This window comes from Herpailurus yagouaroundi, unplaced genomic scaffold (genome assembly GCF_014898765.1).
Source record: "Herpailurus yagouaroundi ecotype Mexico unplaced genomic scaffold, PumYag 192, whole genome shotgun sequence".
NCBI lineage: Eukaryota > Metazoa > Chordata > Mammalia > Carnivora > Felidae > Herpailurus > Herpailurus yagouaroundi.
Genome location: NW_024412423.1, coordinates 19834688 through 19855573, shown reverse-complemented (window position 1 = coordinate 19855573; position 20886 = coordinate 19834688). Strand labels below are relative to the sequence as shown.

Sequence of the window (20886 nt, the reverse complement as noted above, 5' to 3'; positions counted from 1 at the left end):
CATTTCATTTCATTTCATTTCATTTCATTTCATTTCATTTCATTTCATTTCATTTCATTGATGCTTCTGACATTTGTTTTTATAATCCAGGTAAGAGTGTTATGGTTAATACAGTTGGTCACAAACAATAAAAAGGTAGGGGAAAACATTAAAAGAATGATTTTTTAAACACTTTTTATAGACTTATCGGAAATTTGGAAGTATAGTGAGTTTCTATATAGCTATTATACAGCTTCCCTTAATGTTAACATCTTTTATGTTTGTTGGAACCAGGAAACTTACAATGATACAGACTTATTAACTAATTTGTAGATCTTATTCAGATGTTGAGTTTTTTCTCAAAAAATGCCCTTTATCTTCACTTTAAAATGTAGTCTAGGCTTACACATTGCAGTTAGTTGTCAGGACCTTTTAGTCTCCTCCTGTCTCCAGTTCCTCATCTTCCTTGGTCTTTAATGGTCTTCACACTGTAAAGGTCATATATTTGTAGAATGTTCTTCAGTTTGGGTTGTCTGTAGTTCTCTCATAATTATTCTGCAAGGATTCTTCACTATAAATTCTATCATTTAATTTTTTTCTTTGGTATTAAGGTATGTCTCATGAGAAGATACTCTGAAAAATTATGAAAAGATCCTGTTTCTCATCATTCTTTTCTGCCCTAATTTTAGCACCCAACAGGGGTTCTTGCCTGTAACAATAAATCTGTGGCATTTGCTCAGTGGTGACTTTCTCTTCTCACCATTCCTTCTAATATTTAATGTCTGGCATTCTCTTGTGAGGGGGAATAGTCCCTTATCCCCCACTGGTTTATTTATTCAATTATTTATTTATGTCAATGCACTGTGTTGTGCAGTGTAATGCAACAATATCGTTATTTGTTTTATTGCTCAAATTACTTGGACTTTAGCCATAGGCACCCCTTCAGGGTAGTTGGTTGCTACATCCTTTGAGCATGCTCCCATCACTTTTTTGGCTTGTGGTTTTGAGCACTTACTTATTTCTGGCACCACATGTGTTTTAGGCTCATTTTATATTTTCCCTGCTCTGGTGTTAAAACCATCTGTTTCTCCCTGGTCCCTCTCAATGGAGAATGGTATTTAGAAATCGAGATTTGGACATAGCAGTGCACTCAATGCTACAAGGGTGTCATTGTCACTAGGCCTAAAGAAAATGTTTTTAATGCTTTTTTTCTCCCAATATGCCGATCTCTTCCCATCCATTATTTACTGTTGTTCAGATATTATCATTTGTGATGAGTGTATATTTTTCCCCCCAAGTTACCTTTGGTTTTTTTAGACAGTTCTTACATTGACGGTATTGTTTTTAAATAACTATTTTGGAGGTAATATAGTACTGCTTTGAATTAATATTAGTTTAATTACTCCCTTTTATTTTTTGTTTTTCATTGTAAGTCATACTTGGGGTGCCTGGCTGGCTCATTTGGAAGAGTGACTCTCGATCGCAGGGTTGTGAGTTAAGAGGCCCACGTTGGGTGTAGAGATTACTTAAAAAATCCAGTCTTTGGGCGCCTGGGTGGCTCAGTCAGTTAAGTGTCTGACCTCGGCTCAGGTCATGATCTCACAGTTAGTGAGTTCGAGCTCCCAATCAGGCTCCGTGCTCACAGCCTGGAGCCTGCTTCGGATTCTGTGTCTCCCTCTCTCTCTACCCCTCCCCTGCTTGCACTCTGTCTCTCTCTCTCAAAAATAAACATTAAAAAAATTTTTTTTTTAAATGCAGTCTTAAGGAAAAGTTATTATACTCTTTGTACAAATAACCCCTTCTTTTGAAACATTTCTTATGATATAGTTCTAAAAGTGGAATCACTATGTTAGATGACAATTTTATGGTTCTTAAAAAAATATGCTGGTTGAATGAATTATTTAACATCTTAAACAGAAAACCCATGAGAAAATGGTCTCCCAAAGTGATCTCTTTTTCAAAAAACCGAAATAACAACTTTAACATGAAATTTTTATGTGTATTTAGAACTGTTTGTAAACTAATCATTTGAAATTTTAAGTAGATCAGTTTAACTTTTCTTTAGGAACTTTAAAGCCTCTACGTACATCATATCTATTCCTGAGGTTAGCATATCTGATATACTGTTTAGGAATATTAAAATATGGTTTGTTTCAGGCAAAAAAAAAAACTTAATGAAGAAAATTAATAGAGGTCATGACCTACCTGGTATAGAATATAAATCGTTTTGTAAAATTTCTGTTCAGGGGAAGAAATATCAGGCTCTGATATCAGTGGGTCGGAGGAAGAGGATGATGAAGAGGGTGAGGTTGGAGAAGATGGAGAGAAGAGGAAAAAAAGAAGGGGTAAGTTCTTTTTAATGTTCTAGAAATTAACTGGGATTGCTACCTACATATGATTTCACATTCCTAATGCAGTTGAGTGCATGCCTTTTCTTTTGCCATTTTTAGTTATGGTAGCAATTCAAACAAGAAATATGCCATATACATGGTTAACTTTGCCTTATTTTTTTCTCTAGTGCTGATCTTCTATTTACAGCTGAATCAGAATACCTTATCTTCTGTCTTTTTACAATTTAGAAATGTAAAAATCTGTGATAGTGGTTATACCATGTTAAGATTTCATTCAGGGTTTTAATTTTATGTGGGAACTTTGATCTTTGTTAGGAACCTAAATTTTTTGTTTTGTTTTGTTTTGTTTTAGGAAGTCAGGATAATGTGGAGTTTTTCTCAAGCATGGGTAGGCTTTAGAAGTCACTGAATTTTTTAAATAACTTTGAGGATTTTATGTTTCAATACTTTGTAAAATGCACTCTCATTCTTACTCTTTTATGGGGCGTTTGTTGCCAAGGGTGAAGTAAGGTTGTGTTTATTGTGATAAAGATAAAAGTAACAGGTGAAAGAGACATTATAATGGCCCGCTTTTCAAGCCTTTGTGCTCTGAGTGTGTGTTTATTTCAGAACTCTCTTCCATTAATGTGGATCATTAATGTGTGGATCATTGTTTTCAAGCTGGTGCATATTTTGCTTGTCTTATTAAAATGATCTTGTTGAAGATAAACCCAGAAGTCCCCAATTTTAAAATGAAAGGTCCTATAACTTAAAAAGACAGGTAGAACATGATTTAGAGCAAGAGTTGGTCAATGATAAGTCTACTGGCCAAATCTGCCCTGCCACCTGTTTTTGTAAATAAAATTTTATTTAAACAGCCATGCTCATTTGTTTACATACGGTGTATGGCTGCTTTCACATGATTCTGGATAGCCCAGAATAAATGCCTAAGGCATTTATTATCTGTCCGTTAACAGAATATGTTTGCCCACCCCTGATTTACATAAATGGTTTTGTGTTCATACCTATTTTTTTCAGACTTGTCATAGCTAAAGCAGATAATAGATCTGTTAAAAATAAAATTTTAAGTAGAAAAAAATGCCATTGCTTAATATGTTAAAATATTTAATAGTAAGATATTTTATTACCTTGTAAGCTAGGCTTACAAATTTTAAATTTTTCAGTGAGCCTTTCACAGTTTTGCCATGAAACCTTAAACATACATAATTACATCCAATTGCTTGATGTTTTGGTGGAGAAGGAGTGAAATTGGAGACAAAGCAAGCTGTCTATAATGAAGGGTAATTTATCATTTCTATAGTTTTAATTGTGCATAACTTTAAATTTGGAGTTTTAAAACTCACTTCCTGTAACTTATCAACTAAATAGTTTAAAGAGACTTAAATGTCACCAACTGACTTACTTTTTTATTCATGTCATTCCAACCTCTGAATTGCTGCTGTTTTAAGTAGATATTGGGATTTGTCCATAGTACATGCTTAAAGGAATACAGTTTCTAATTGCCCTGTCTGACTTTGTAATTAGAGAATATTGGATAATATACCAGGGCTGGTTTTAAGGGAAAATAAGTTTTGGTTCTTTAGTACAAAGCTTGATTGTTCTTTAAAATTCTGTTTCTGGAACTGAATTTTCCTCTGTGTATGTGTTCATTTTCTTGTTTCCTCTTTCTTTGGTTCCCGTTGGGTTCATTTCTTTGTCTTCCAGGCAGTAGCAGCAGCAGTAGTTCAGACTCCACATGTTCTGTCATAGAGAAACCTCTGGATAAGTCCTTGCCTAGTGAGTGGTAGCTCTTAAATTACGTCACAGAGCTTTGGCTTTTCCATAACCCGTGGGCTTCATTTGAGAAATGCTGCACTGCTCCCTGTCATTATTTAAAGAATATGTGTTGGACTTCTCAGTAGAACAAAGCATGTGATGATTTCTCCCCTTCTTCATTGCTTCCAATTACCCATAATTGTTAAAACATGTGCTTAAGCTTATGTTTGAGACAATGGAAGAGAGATTCATGCTTTTGCAATTGAGATAATGTAAAGAGAGCTAGTAAGCTGTATAAAAGAATAATTAAGAGGTTCCTTTTTAGGTTTCATCATAAATTTCTAATCCTAGTCAGTATCAGGGACATGCAGTAACAAATCCTGAATTTCTAAAAGTACAAATTATATTTGGCAATGCACCAGTGCCCATTATAACATGTTTTATTTACGGTTATAAAGATCTTCTGCTTTGGTGTCCTATTCTTAGGGGTAGCTTAAGATGGAAAGCTCCCAAATAAACTGTAAAGTTTGAAGCAAGTAAAGATACATTGGGTAGTATTTCAAATGGCCACTTTTCTCTATTTCTAAACTACCTGATTGATTTTAAGAAATGTTCTAAGGTATGATTAGAGACTTCAGATCCACAAGAAATTGTTTCTGCAGGATCTGTCTAGACTTATTTCAGTCGTAAAGGCTTTTTCTTAAACCTTAGTTTCATTAAGTTGAAAAGTATTGTTAATTTTATTTATATTTTTAGAAGAAAGGGGAATTGATGTTTTCTTGTACTAGATTGCAGCTTACTGCCTTTTAAAACATTATCCGTGTACTCACCTTTCCAAAACTAATAACAAAAACCTTTGGTGGTTCTTACACATTTAGCTTTCTAGAGGAAGAATTCCAAGAATATTAAGAATTGTTTTCTCTCTTGACAACTCTTTTGTTTTTAGCAAATTGTTTTTAGCAAAACAATTAATTTCATAGGATAATTTATAAAATACAAGAAATTGCTTTAGAAACCATATAGAGGTATTATTTCTTATTATAAACTGTCAGGTCTGAGAAAATATCTGAGTGGAACATTATAATTTAATTTTCTTTTTTAAAATTTACCTTAATCTTTAAAGAGTAGTTATATGAAATGAGTTGTACTTTGTTCAGTTCATGCAGTTTTAGTTACTACTTGTGTACCTAGCATACAACGTTTTTTGTTGTGATGTGGGTGTGTTGGTGCATTGGAAAAATGGTTTTCCCAGCATGTGGTTGCTGTGTGTAACTTGTATGTACCTTTCCTTTTAAAAATATGAATGGCCTTTTTTAAGGTGCTCTTTGCTTGAATCATCAATTGATCATTTACTTCTATGAAATCATAATTGCCTTTAACAATCTACTAATAGATTGAATGCAAGTTTGTTATTATACAGGTGTACTTCACTTTATGCAGTTAATGTGTTTTTTTTTTTTTTTTTTTTTTTCTGAAAAATTTGCTTATAAACCAAATTGGAGAATCACATCCATTGGGAGAACTTGCTGTCCTTAACATTTCTTCGTTAAATCCTTTTGTTAATCAAGTTCTCGCTACAAATTACTATAATCCAATTCATCTCTTTAGTTGATTGAGGTTTTTGTGTTGGATTTTCTTAGAGGGAGGCACACCTGTATTGGATCTTTATATTAGAACATTGAATTGGGAAATTTTATAAACAGACAATGCAAATTTTGCTACATTCAGCTAATTTTTTAAATTTGGCATCGTTTTTTGTTTTGTCCTTACAGACTACTTCCTAGATCTTAGCAGGTTCCCAATTCCATGTGTATCGTTGGTGTAACCACATGGTGCTGAACTCTTATATTTTCAGGAGTGTGGGAGTCATTGTGTGAGCTTTTGAGATTGATTTGAAGTGTAATCTTAATCTTATTTGCTTAAATTACATCTCTGATTGTGTTGAATATCCTTTCTTTTTACGTAAAGCTGCTCTCTTTCAGTGTTGATGATTTGATTTATTTCTGTATTTATACTGTAAGTAAATGCTATTATACATTTTTCTTTGTTTTACAAAGGAAATAATGTTTTTCTTTTTTTCCTCTTCATCTCTGTGCATATGCTTCCTGTCTACGATTTGCTTACTACTTCTTACTGAAAGATCAAGCAGGTTGGTGTGATTGATTTGCACTCCACATGGTATAATTATTTAAACTATAAAGAATTTTGTTATTTAATTACATTACATTTTTAAAATTTAATACTATTTTTTTACAAGGTAAGTATCTGTCTTTTGTATTAAAAAAAATCTTTTGACTTTAGTTTTCAACCTTTAGTTTTTTTAAAAAACCTCACTTTTTCCTAAATTAAAAAAAAAGTTTCAACTTTTATTTAAAAAAATCAACTTTAGTTTTCAACTTTTAGTTTTTTTTAAAAAACTTACTTTTTCCTAAATTAAAAAAAAATTACCTCCATTTTTATTCAGGAAGATATTAGCAACAGTCTTGTTTCCAAATGATCTTTTTAGAGGAACAGTTCACAAGTGTTAGATCAACATTCACACACACTGGATTCTCTAGACCTCGTCAACACAATAGACAAAAGTCAATATAACACCAGAACCAGATGACAGAATATTTTTTCCTAAATTTTTAAGGACCCATTAGGCCAAATTTCAGTAATGCAAATATAAATGATTTTCATATTCAAGCATTTTTTTAAAGCAAGGAATCCAAAAAAAAAAAAAAAACAAACTTAAATAAAAAAAGGAATCACACACCTGGGTACTTATGCCCAACAATGCTCATGTAATGAGAATGAAATTAATTCAGTTAACTCTTCCTGAAATTCTTCCCTTTAATTTCATCTTGGCAATTTCGGTTGGAATGCATGGCAAAGGGCAATTAAAAATACTATTATTCCTGTTTGGCTTAATTATATACTATATGACATGACCAACTTTTAAGATGTATTTACCTGAAATTTTGTGCTGAAATCTATCATGCAGTATTAGAAGAAGGGTTTTTGGTTGGTTTAGTTAAGATTTTTTTAAATTCTTAAAAAAAAAAAATCAACGTAAGAGTGACTTTTAGTGATGTCACAATTTTAAGTGACTGGTTAGGAGAGTTGGAACATATTCACATTTAGCCTGAAATATTATTTGCAGAGAAATACATTGATTTATCTGAATAATACTGGCTAGAATATTATTTAACTTAAATATTAGACTTTTGAAACTGAACCGAACCCTGTATGCATGGTCATCTTTATGAGAATATTGTAAGAGCACAGTAAGATTTTTGCTGCTAAAGCGTCAGTTTGAAAATCCTACCTGAATGGTTTTGAATAACTAATGCAATTCAGGCCTGCTAGTAATTCATCAACAGGTTGTGCTTTTGTATTTCTATATATAATATCTTTCTTACTGCCTCTTAATGGGGTTAGAAACTAGATATTTTTAAGTGTTAACCAAACAACTAGAACCCTGAAGCCTAAAAATTAATGTGCATATGTTTATCAGTTTATCAGATTATTTCCGCTATACTGTTAATATCCACATCTTTACAGAGAGGTTTTTTTGTTTTGTTTTTTGTCTTAACATATTGGCCATTTTTTCTTTAAATATTTGTAATGCTGAGGTGGAAAATAAGTTACAATTTTTTAATGCATGCCCTCATTTTATTTTTTTAAAGATTTTATTTTTAATCTCTACACCCGATGTGGGGCTTGAACTCATAACCCCAAGATCAAGAGTTGTATGTGTTACCCACTGAGCCAGGCACCCTCTGTATGCAATTCCTTTATACCTGAACTTCAACTTTTCCCCCTCAAATTTCTAAGAAATAGTACTGCTGATTAATCCTGCCTAGGAGTTCACTGGGAGTAGGAATTAGATTGCTTTTTTTTTTTTTTTTTAAATTTTTTTTAAATGTTTTTTATTTATTTTTGGGACAGAGAGAGACAATGCATGAACGGGGGAGGGTCAGAGAGAGAGGGAGACACAGAATCGGAAACAGGCTCCAGGCTCCGAGCCATCAGCCCAGAGCCTGACGCGGGGCTCGAACTCACGGACCGCGAGATCGTGACCTGGCTGAAGTCGGACGCTTAACCGACTGCGCCACCCAGGCGCCCCTAGATTGCTTTTTAAAATCATTTTTTTTAACAGCATAATTCAGAATATTCAATACAGGTGGCTGTGCCAAAGAAGCCAACATACTCAGGTCTACATCCTGACTTTTGGAATGCAATGAATCACACCACACCAAAGCATGAATTTGGATCAGTGCTTTTATTTACTCTTTTATTTAACTTACTTGTTTTGTGGCTTAAGTTTGCTTTGGACTTTTATTTCTATAGAAATGGAGGGTAATATATTTTAAACCCTTGGGTTTTTAATATAATTTTATCCTAAAGATTTAAAGTCTCTGAATGCTTCTTCATCTCATGTTTCCTGAAAATGTATATTCAGATAAATATCTGCATCATCATTATCTTTCAGTTCTCTTTCCTTGTTAGCAGGAGGGGTTAGCTTTTGGGTGGAGACATTAACAATTTATAAACTCTTCTGGTTTACACTCTTCTGTGGTCCTTTGGGAAGGAAGTTAAGAATGACAGAAAGCTTTCAGGAGAGCCACACACCAATTCTACGAAAAGTTTGATCGTTTTTCTAAAGGAAAGTATGTTTCAAAGAAATTGTATTACCAGAAATGAATTTATTTGATTCAGTTTCATAACCAGTTTGATAACCTGGTTTTTTATTTGCTCTTTTTGATTTCTTATTTTAGTTTCATGATTTTGAAATTCATTCAATAAACTTACATTGGATACCTATTATATATATGTGAAACACTCTAGTTGGCATTATAGTCAAAATAATCAACTGGAACTGCATTTCCAGCTTTATTATTTGATAGTATTTCTATTTATATTTGATACTTGACATATTTAAAGTGGCTTATTGATATTTAGGCTCCTGAGTTTGACATAATAATGAGCTATTTTAATTGCTCATTTAAGACACGATGATAGATCATGGTAGCTCAACAACTGTAAAATGCCTGGTTAATTGTAATGTAACCGTTAAATAATTAGTATAGAATTTCTTCCTTTAATAAAGGTATAATATGAAACACTTCCAAGTAATTTTATTAAACATAAATTTTACAAAAATTCTGAAGATACATGTTAGAAACTTCTTGCTATAAATTTTGCCTGATACTTTCATCTGTGCATTTTATGACTATATGTGCCTTTTATTTATTCATTTATTTTAATAAACTCTGGGGGTATTTTTGGAAGCCACTTTATTTTGTACCTCGTTATCAGAAAAAAGTAAATAATCATACTGCTTTTTTGAACATACTGCGTATTTGAGGACACATAGATCTTTGGTTTTTTTATTTAGGCTTTCCTGTTAATCTTTCTCTCTTTTTTTTTTTTCCTACTTACCTGTTTTGCTTCTCTTTCACATACTTTTGTTTTTAGTTATCGCATAATTACACAGCAGTTTGTTTAGCAATTAGTTAAAAAGTTATTCTAGGAACATATTAAATAGAAATAAAATATATTATTTGATTTGCTCAAAATTGTATTTGATTTTGTATTATTGAGGAAGGTATCTTTTGTAATTGAAGAGAATTTATACAAGCCTGAAAAATTGGCCCTAAAGTGATTGTTGCAAATAAATGACTCATATAGGTAAAAAGAAAGTGTCCCCAGATAAGATGGTTGAAATGCAAGCAAAAATTGATGAGGAGAGAAAAGCACTTGAAACAAAGCTTGACATGGAAGAAGAAGAAAGAAACAAGGCTAGAGCTGAATTAGAGAAACGGGAAAAAGATCTACTTAAGGCTCAGTGAGTATTACTGAATTGAGATAGATTCGTGATTTAAAAATCTTGTATTTTTCATAGCATGTATAAGCAAGAAAATTAAATAGTAATTAAAAGCTTGATTTTTGTCTCCAGAATAGCTTTTTGGGATCGAAAGTTTTGTTGTATTTCCAGAAATTACATCTGTTTTTGTTATTTCATCTCTATGTAGGAGGAACAATTGTCAGTGAAGTTGGGTGTTACAGATTAAATCATAAGTTAATTAATACTACACTGTGATATAATTTGATAGAGGTGTTACATAATTATATCCCTATTTTTAAATTTTGCATCCAAATACCTGGTAAATTTTGGGAAATGATATTGATAGAATAGAAGATAATCGATGGATATTAACTATTCTCCTTTTTAATCAACAGACAAGAACATCAATCTTTGCTAGAGAAATTATCTGCTCTGGAGAAGAAAGTAATTGTTGGTGGTGTTGATTTGTTGGCAAAAGCTGAGGAACAAGAGAAACTTCTTGAAGAATCTAACATGGAGCTGGAAGAACGGAGGAAAAGAGCAGAGCAACTTCGCAGAGAACTTGAGGAAAAAGAGGTAATGTGACTTTTTGTTTCTGGTTGACACTTAGCCTTGGGTATTTAACTCTTCTAGTGAAAAGCTCTATATCCATAATCTTTAATTAAGTATAGTAGACACACAATGTTATACTAGTTTCAGATGTACAACATAGTGATTCAGTTTTTCTGTATGTTAATCTGTACTGCCGGCAAATGTTGCTGCCGTTTGTTAACATATAATCCCTGTTACGGTACTCTTCGCTATATTCCCTGTGCAGCACCTTTCATCTCTGTGACTTACTCATTCCATAACTGAAGGCCTGTACCTCCCACTCCCTGCTTCATCCATTTTGCCTCTCTCCCCCTGAAACCCAACCAGCAGTTGTTCTCTGTAGTGATAGGTCTGTTTCTGCTTTTTGTTTATCTCTTTGTTCATTTGTTTTGTTTTTTAGATTACACATATAAGTGAAATCATGTGGTATTTGTCTTATATCTATAATCTTAATAAAATTTTAAAGCAGATCTGTGAATTGCTTTGAAAGATAATAGTTGCGGGGGCGCCTGGGTGGCGCAGTCGGTTAAGCGTCCGACTTCAGCCAGGTCACGATCTCGCGGTCCGTGAGTTCGAGCCCCACGTCAGGCTCTGGGCTGATGGCTCGGAGCCTGGAGCCTGTTTCCGATTCTGTGTCTCCCTCTCTCTCTGACCCTCCCCCGTTCATGCATTGTCTCTCTCTGTCCCAAAAATAAATAAAAACGTTGAAAAAAAAATTTTTTTTAAATAAAAAAATAAAAAAATTAAAAAAAAGAAAGATAATAGTTGCTAAACATTTTTATCATTTGTTAAATAATGAAATTTGTGACTTAACGAATAAATGATTCTGGCTGAAGTTTATCAATTTTTGTCATAGCAAGAACGCTTGGATATTGAAGAAAAATACACCAGCTTGCAAGAGGAAGCACAGGGAAAAACCAAGAAACTAAAGAAAGTGTGGACTATGCTGATGGCTGCCAAATCAGAGGTTGGTTTCCTAGAGATTACCTACAAATGTAGCTCTGAATTAAAAAAAAAAGTTGTTTGAGTATGATTAAAAATCCTAAAGAGGTTATAATGTATGCTTACAGTTTTAAAGAAATAACATTTTCTCCTTTGTGTGCAATTTCACATTTTAGCTGTTAAGCTATATTGTGTATTTCCAACCTTGATAATGTGAAAATAGGGACACCTGGTGACTCATTTGGTTAATAAATATCGGACTTTGGCTCAGGTCATGATCTCGCTGTTAACCTAGCTTGAGCCGTGCGTCGGGCTCTGTGCTGACAGCTCAGAGTCTGGAGCCTGCTTCAGATTCTGTGTCTCCTTCGCTCTCTGTGCCCCTCCTGCACTCACACTCTACTCTGTCTTTCTTTCTCTCTCTCTTAAAAATAAACAAACATTAAAAAAGAAAAAAAATAATGTGGAAATAGATAGTGAAAGGGTAGTATCATTTTGTGCATTGTTGTTGTGAAAAAAACTGAGTAAGTTTTACAAGGTTTCTTAGGCCAGTGCTTAAATCAGATAAAACTGTTCTGTATTTAAAATCTTGTTTGCCCTTCATATTTTTATTGATTCTTCTGGTAGATGGCTGATCTCCAACAGGAGCATCAGAGGGAAATTGAAGGCCTCCTGGAGAATATTCGACAACTTAGCCGGGAGCTTCGACTTCAGATGCTTATTATTGATAACTTTATACCTCAAGATTATCAGGTAAGAGGGAAGTTCTCTGACCTAGATGTTACATCACTTGGCTGGGGTGAAGAAATGGGAATATAATTTTTAATTTAATTGATGGTACGTATTTACATTTCAGTTGTTGACAGTAAAATTTATTTGAACTAATGCCATCACATTTCACTTCAACTGTTATCTTTTCTCAATACATAATTCTCTGAGTATGTAAGTATCTACTTAAGAATTTCTCAGCCCTTTGGAGGAACCCAGATTTAGGTAATTGCATTCCTGTTTATTCATTCTATATACTTGATCCTATAAATAGAATAAATGAAACTCCTTTGCTAATTTTTCTCCCTGCTTATGGATACTAATTGTGTGTATGTGCGTGCGTGTGTGTGTGTGTGTGTGTGTGTGTGTGTGCATGTGTGTGTATCATAGTGTAGTGTATATGGTAAAATACACATAACATGAAATTTACCTTTTTAAAAAAAATTTTTTTTTTCAACGTTTATTTATTTTTGGGACAGAGAGAGACAGAGCATGAATGGGGGAGGGGCAGAGTGAGAGGGAGACACAGAATGGGAAACAGGCTCCAGGCTCTGAGCCATCAGCCCAGAGCCTGACGCGGGGCTCTAACTCCCGGACCGCGAGATCGTGACCTGGCTGAAGTCGGACGCTTAACCGACTGCGCCACCCAGGCGCCCCTGAAATTTACCTTTTTAGACTATTTTTAGGAATATAGTTCGGTGACATTAAGTATGTTTATGGTGTTTTGCACTCATCACTGCCATCCATCTCCAGGTGGAATTTGATTTTTAATTCTAGTATAATTTTAAAATGTCAGCCTCTCTGTACCCCAAATTGCCACTTTTCTGGTACATTTTAGTGTACCTTAACGTACTAATTTTTCAAAAATTTATTTCAAGTCTCTGTATAGCTCAGAGAACTTTTTCTGAAAATAAGCCTTAATATTTTTTTCCTTTGGACCTCAGGCTGATGAAATTTTGTTTCATGGTACATTCTCCTTACTGGTCCTTGGGTGACCTGCTTTTATTTAGTTGGTTAGTTGTGTTTGTTTTGGCCTTTTTTTGTTATTTATTTTGTAGTGATCTTGTCATGCATAACAAAAGCCGCTATCAGGACGTAACCTATTTCTAACCAAACGGTTTCCCTCTCCCCTCTGCCATCCCATTGCCTCTTCCAACTCATGGTCGCCATCATCCTGAATCCCATATTCTTCATTTTATTGCTTTTTATTTTTATATGGTTTAATTGCATTTATGTATATTCCTTCAAAGTATGTATTTTTAAATTTATCAGAAAGTTATAATGCAGTATATAATGTTTTGAGGCAACTTTTTTTACTTAATATGTTAAAATTTTAGTTTTGAGAGTGTTTTCAGTATTTCAGATGTTATTAAATATTAAAAGTAGACCATCTTTGACTCTTAAAAGGAAATGATTGAAAACTACGTCCACTGGAATGAAGACATAGGAGAATGGCAGCTGGTGAGTATTACCTTCATCCTCTCATGAAGTACTTAATGGAGTGCATCTTGTGGCCTGGGGACTGTGCTGGCTCTGAGGAGACTAAGATGGTCCAGGGAATGAATCAGATGAGAGTCCACTAGAGTGGATAAGATATTTTTCTCATTAACCGTGTTATAACACACAGACTATTCAGGGGAAGTGGTGTCGTTTGGGGTTGCACAGGACTGTCGGAGTTCTAGATTCCTTTCTTTTCCAGTATTCAAATTACGTTTTATGATTGTAACATCAGTATACCTCATAGTAATTTGCCATATTCTCAGTATTAATTGCTAATTAAGATAATTTTCCTCCCTCCCCTTTTTTTCCTTTTTTGAGAAATGTGTTGCCTATACAGGAAATAACATGAGGAAGCAGACCCCAGCTCCTGATAAAAAGGAGAAAGATGTAAGAGTCCTTTTTTGTTGTTGTAACTCCAGTTTCTTTATAGGATGTGGGTCACTCATCTGTGTTATGAATATGATTTAAATTAATCAGCTCAGCTGAAAAATAGGCCTATCTTTTGGGAAGAGAAGCCCTGGGAGGGGGGTAGAGGACGTTTCTGCTCCCCTCAGTCATGAAGGTAGGCTTTCCCTTTGCACCACACAGGTGGCATGGTGGCTTCTTCAGAGCCTCTTCACCTCTCCAGGCCATGGCGGGGGGATAGTTAGAGACCAGAGTGGGTCTGTCTCCTTCTCAGAGCTGGTCCTGGACCTAGGTCAGCAAGAGGAAGTAGCAGCTATAGGGGAAACAATAATGGTTTTCCTTTCCTCTGAAGATATTGATAGGGTGTCAGGGCTCCTTACTTACCGCCCTTGGTGAATACGTTTGACATGAGTGGCATTAGGAAAAGATACCCTTAGACATTTATTTGGTCTTCTGCAGTTTTTCTCTAGGAGTATATTCAGTATTTTTAATCTTCTCCCCACATCTGGTTTAAATCCTTCCTATAAGAGTGTCTTGTGTTTGCTCCCTTTACTTAGCCCTTTGAAGTGGACCTTTCCCACGTGTATCTTGCCTATACTGAGGAGAGCCTCCGGCAGTCCCTGATGAAGTTAGAGAGGCCACGGACGTCAAAGGGGAAAGCAAGGCCAAAGACGGGGCGAAGGTAAAGACTTCTCTTTCAGTCCTGTGAGATAAAGGCACTGAGATATCCTATGTAGATACATTTAGAGGAAATTTAGTTAACATAATAAATATTTTAGCTGTATTAAAAAGCTGCGTTTTAGTTGTATTTAAATAAATATCAGAGTCCTTATGTAGTAATGATTTGAGTAAGTAAAAACTAAAGAATTAAATTAAGGCTTCCAACTTCTTTAGCCTTCCTGAGTACTAGAGTTTATTTTTAATATACTTTGTTCTATCCAAATGTATTAGAAGTCGTCTCTTATCTATCTATCTTAATCCCTTAATTTCTTACAGTAATTCTTCTAGTGAGATGCTAATGAATTTGCCTGGTTCAACTCCAAGGTCTTATATTTGCTGGCTTGCTTCTCTGTTATAAACATTGCTCCAAGAACCTTTAACCTTTAACCTTGCTAGTTAAAGAAAGCTTTTCTGACCATTTTTCCCTTTCCTTTGAGTGCTGGTTTTGACTGTTGAGTAGTCTATATGTATCATAACATGAGATCAGGGCTGGGGCGTGTTTCTTCTCTCCCTTCCCTACGTAAGTACTGTTCAGCTTATTTAAACTGATTTTAACACTTGGAGCTCCTGAAATGATAGGAAATATTAAGCTTATTTTCCCTCCTACTTTGAGTATGTAGACTTTTGAGCTATAAGTCAGATGAAGTTGTAAGGTTTTAATATTTTATGTTACATAACATCATAGACATAACCTAACATCTATAAATTTGGTATATGTGACTGAAGGTCAGTAGCATTGTAAAGATGTACAAATTTTTACATTTCTTGGCATTCAAGTGCCACTTGTTAAAAACTTTTCACATGTCAACAGAAGCCATGTGTGTAATATTAGTGAATGAAGAAGTCAAACACAAATCCTGCTGGATCTTTCATTTTTCCATTTTTAATAGAGATATTTTTCTCTTACCTCTGCAGTCAATAAGAAAAATTACAACACAAGAGTGATGATAAATGGTTTAACGTAAAAAAATTTCATTTGAGCCAACATTGGATGAGCCAAACCTATCATTCTCTGTGTACCAGAATTAGCCTTCTGTATTATAAAAACAGTAGATGCCCCTGAACGTAAACATACACAATAAATGGTTTGTTGATAATGTATCACATTACCTGATAAGGTCCAATGTGATGTTCCTGTAAATTAGAAATGCATAGTTCAGTGCGCTAAGCAAAATTGCATTGAACACCGTACATTAATGTAGTATTTCCATCGGTCCCTGCACATGCTTCTGCAGGTGTTGCTTCAGAGGATTTGTGTCTCTTTTTTTCACTGAATGAACCTGTACCTTCAGCATGCCCCAGAACAGATAATCCAGGGGCTCAGGCCTGGCAAACATACAGCCCACTTGGCCCTGGCCTGTCTAGTCCTATTTTAGAAGTTTTCATTGACTCAATCCCTTACATTCTGGTTGGTAGGGTAAAGTGTCAGGCTCTTGCACCTACTTCAGGTGACCTTCCTCTGGCCTAAAAAGGTGGGCATTGATCTCTTAACATGTCAAACGTGGCAAACCTTGGCTTGTTTCTAGACCTTATGGCCACTCTGTGGCCATACCTGCTACATAATGTAAAGTGTTTGCATTCAGTCTTTTAGGAAAGCATTCATATTTTCTTTTTCTCTTCTCCAAACAGAAAGCGTTCTGCAAAGCCTGAAACTGTGATTGACTCTTTACTTCAGTAAACATTACAGACTTAAAGTCACAATAAAAATTAATGATATTCTCATGCCTAGACAAAATCTTTAATTAAAACACTGAAGACTGTTGTGTAATTTCAGATTATGGAAGCTGTAAATCATGGAGTAAGACTGGAACTAATATTTTGCCTAATAAGTCTTAGTCAGTGTATATATTAATGTCATATTAAAATTGTACAACTGGTAATTGTTCAGATTGTCATATTACACTCTATACTGTGCAGGGAACTTGGGGGAGCAGCTTACTGTACTGAGAGAGTTGCAGTTTAATGTATACATAAATCTGCTAGTGATTTATTCAACTACTGTATAATTAGGTAACTGGATAGGCAAAATAGAAAAAAATATATATGTCCTGTTTTGCACACAGAAAGCAGATCTCATCATTCTATGTTGTGCTGTCATGTGAATGTATGGGCTGCATATCTAAGAAATTATTTGATCTTAACACCCACCTGGCCTATTTAAAAATGTTCTAATTTTTATACTAACATTCATTGCATTTTAAGTATGAGACAACTTACGTTATTGATCTTTGGAAAATTTTATAATTCAGCAGCCAAACTTTAGAAGTATACATGTTTAAAATGCAAAAGTTGGAAACACGTTTCTTTAGGACCTCTCTTGACCTTTTTCTGCCACTTGGACTTCAAGTGAAATACACTTTTTTGGTTCTGGTTTCATGTTCTCTCGAAGCATTGAGTTTGTACATAGATATAAAAGTCACAGTTGCAGAAAATTAAGAAGCTAAATACTGGTCACTAACCTTTGCCTATATATGTATATTTTCTAAAATTCACTTTGAGTGTGACTAATGGATGCTTTTCTGCATCTCAGTTCTAAATTGTGATAGGAATTGCTCTGTATCTCCCAATTGAGAAAGGTCTCCATTTTCCACAAAATGCAATCAAAGCAAGAAATATGTGTATCTTTTAATTCTTAGACTTTAAAACATTTGTTTTGCTTTTATTCATATTTTATAAAAAGAAAACATTCTTCCCTGAATTTCTTTTATTGACAAATCCCAGTTACACCATATTCCTTTAAAAATAAAAAAAAAATCATTTTTGTAGTAAAATAAGTTGTAATAGTTAGAATTGTTCTCATGGTGATTGCTTACAAAATTTTAATTTTTTCATAAGTTATGCTACTCCTAAGCCACTTAATGTATATTTTATCAATTTTAAAATTATATGATCAGCCCTAAAGTCCATTGGTTGCAAGTTTGAGACTTCATAAATTAGTATTTATTAAGTGAACAGTATTTTAGTAAGTTTGGTTAAATATTGGTTTGTAGTTACCAAGCTGCCTATAGACTGGGGGTGAGTGTAGGTGGCATGATTGTGAGGTGGTGTTAAAAATGCGTCTCTAAGTTTAAAGTTCATTCCAAAGGTGGTGTACCAGATGTCCTGTGTATGGTGAATATTTTCTAGGTAATAAGAATTGCATTTACCTGGCAGCATTTTCCTTGTAATGTGTAAGATAGTTAGAAGTTTTGACTTTACACTCTGTGGGGCATTGTTCAGGTACTGTGAAGACTAGAGGTGAATTTGTGTCTTGTGAAAGCTTTGTCTGTGAAGAATGTCTTGGCAGTTGTAGATGCACATTTAATGGTTAGCAAATGCTCCAGAGAAATCTTAATTTTGCCAGTAGAATAAAAAAGATGCATACTTCTTTCTAAAAATCCACACTTCTAGCCTTTAACCATCCAGTGAATAGGAAAGGAATAACTTCATTTTTTATTGTTTTTGAGTAGAGTTGACACACAGTGTTACATTAGTTTCAGGTGTGCAAAATAGTGATTCCGCTGCTGAGTTGCACTGTGCTCATGGCAAGTGTAGCTCCCATCTTTCACCATAAGACGCTATTACAGGCTATTACAGTATCGTTCACTATATTCCCTTTGCTGTGGGGAAGGAACAACTTGTGCATTAAGCTTTAAAACAGAAAATTTAAGCCAGTGTGTTAGATTTATTTTTCTATTCCACTTCTGCTACAATAGCAAAAATCTGTAAAAAGTCAAAACATTGAGGAATTTACAAAACAGGCCATGTGAGCAGTTTTTTTTTTTTTTTAACATTTACATCAGAAATTGATTATACCAGATGTACCTTAGATATTCATTTTATGAAATACCAAAATAAGATATTCGAGCCAGGCTTGAATATCCATATGAAAGCATGGGATACTGACTTTAGAGCTGTTCATTTAGCTCTGATCATAGCAATTCTGTGGTTTCTTCACATGTACTGTGTCTTTGTCCATAAAATGAAATATTTTTAACTTCAGTGTTAATTTCGTGAAAGGATATGGATGAAGATACTTGCTCATTATTTGAAATAGACAGTTTTAAGATGAGTGTCTCATATAAATAGGTTATTGAAAGGGTATTTTCTCTTTAATTTAAAAAAGTAATATTTATTTATTAAAAGGAGCCTTGGTAGAATGTTAATTGTTTGTGATACATTCTTTAATAAACCCTGTTTTAAAACCTCAATTATATATACTTATAATTAGGATATTAAAATACAATAGTACACCCCTTTTTGTTTAGATTCTTGTAAAATATAAGATTAATCAAGGTATATGGGGGTGGCCTGCATCTGTGTTTTTATCTGGCAAGTAGAATCCATCTGACAAGGTATCTCATCTTTCTGGGAAAAGGGGACCTTTTTTTGCAGCAAGAAATTTAAGATTATTTTGCGGGAGGGAGGTGATTCTACTTGATCTGTAACATATTTTTAAAATTATGATTATGGTTTTTGGGTTGTAGCTGTCATTTTTAGTCTTCTAAAAATATCTTTCCCCTTAACTCTTCTATAAAGGGAGGTCCCTCTCTTTCTTACAGGGCTGTGAATTAAGGAATGGGTAGAGTTTACATTTAAGCATGCCAGTGTCTGCCCAGTTTCTTAATGTATACATTTGTTTTCCTTTTTAGTTATTTTTTGTTTTTAAAATGCTAGAAGAAAACCTAGATCTTCCTAGTGCCTTTGAACTTATACTGTAGTTTGATTAATTTTAAATCATTAATAACTTCAGTAGCATTACTACAATACTGTATACTGGCCAAAATTGCAAATCTTCCAATGAGTTTGTTGCATTAATTTCAAAAGCCACACTTTCATTGTATTTTATGTATAAATTCTATTTGTTCAAGTTGTATATATTGATATTGTATGTATACATGCAGCATGGTTAAGTTAGAAATAAAAATCTTTACCTAACACTGATAGTGGTGGTCTGCTTTTTCCCCTGAACTCTCTTTGTGGGTCTTTATGCTTGGCATCTCAATTTTATATGGTTTAGAGAGGCCTGTGTCATTTCACACCCCAATTTTTTTTTTAATGTTTGTTTATCTGGAGACAAAGATTTGCGTGAATGGGGTAGGGGCAGAGAGAGAGAGAGAGAGAGAGCGCGAGAGAGCAATAGAGAGAGAATCCCAAGCAGGCTCTGTGCTGTCATAAGAGCCCAACGTGGGGCTCTGTCGTGAGATCATGATCTGAGCCGAAATCACTAGTCAGAAGCTTAACTGACTGAGCCACCCAAGCATCCTTCACACCCAAAACTTTTTGTTATTAATTTTTTAAATGTGTATTTATTTACAAATTTTTAGTGTTTATTTAAAAATTTTTTTTCAATGTTTATTTATTTTTGGAGAGACAGAGTGTGAGCAGGGTAGAGGCAGAGAGGGAGACACAGAATCCTAAGCAGTGTCCAGGCTCTGAGCTGTCAGCACAGACCCTGACGTGGGGCTCAAACCCACAAACTGTGAGATCATGACCTGAGCCAAAGTTGGACACTCAACCAACTGAGCCACCCACATGTCCCAAATGTTTATTTTTAAGAGAGAGAGCACGAGCTGGGGGGGATGGTGGGGGGAGAGCAGAGAGAGAAGGAGACACAGAATCTGAAGCAGGCTCCAGGCTCTGAGCTGTCAGCACAGAGAGAGCCCAGTGCGGGGCTTGAACCCACAAACTGTGAGATCGTGACCTGAGCCAAACTCGGGTGCTTAACCGACTGAGCCACTTAGGTGCCCCTACACCCAAAGCTTTTAATGTTGTGAGCCTTTAAACAGAAATCATCCTGAAACAGAAACCTGGGAGAGAAGTTTTAAAATGTTTCTTCTAATTGATAAAATTTATTTTCACCAAAAATATTTTTATCCAAATTTTGTTACCCTTTCAGTAGGTATTTGAGAACAGAAACTTAAGCATGTATGAAAAATGTATGTCACTAAAAGGTAAAAGGAGACATTTCTTAGTGGTAAGATACCATGATTTCTTTCAAAAACTTTTAATGAGCTTAATATATCTGTAAAACAAAACTTTGCTTGGATTATTATTAATCGTGTG

The 20886-nt window shown here is 34.4% G+C and overlaps 1 protein-coding gene across 6 annotated transcripts in view; it reads left to right on the top strand.

The window, feature by feature from the left end:
• Window positions 1-19758, top strand: part of KIF3A (kinesin family member 3A) — a 49388-nt gene extending 29630 nt beyond the window's left edge. For 3 of the 6 annotated variants that reach the window (XM_040444434.1, XM_040444439.1, XM_040444438.1), the window contains exons 9-19: window positions 2226-2324; window positions 4035-4106; window positions 6226-6234; window positions 9762-9918; window positions 10314-10494; window positions 11366-11476; window positions 12076-12201; window positions 13624-13677; window positions 14035-14103; window positions 14679-14803; window positions 16471-19758. In XM_040444434.1, the coding sequence (XP_040300368.1) occupies window positions 2226-2324; window positions 4035-4106; window positions 6226-6234; window positions 9762-9918; window positions 10314-10494; window positions 11366-11476; window positions 12076-12201; window positions 13624-13677; window positions 14035-14103; window positions 14679-14803; window positions 16471-16519 (1052 nt within the window). In that variant the 3' untranslated portion in view covers window positions 16520-19758. The remainder of the gene's footprint in view (window positions 1-2225; window positions 2325-4034; window positions 4107-6225; window positions 6235-9761; window positions 9919-10313; window positions 10495-11365; window positions 11477-12075; window positions 12202-13623; window positions 13678-14034; window positions 14104-14678; window positions 14804-16470) is intronic. The other 3 variants (XM_040444436.1, XM_040444435.1, XM_040444437.1) reach the window with 3 other exon arrangements.
• Window positions 19759-20886: the final 1128 nt, after the last annotated feature.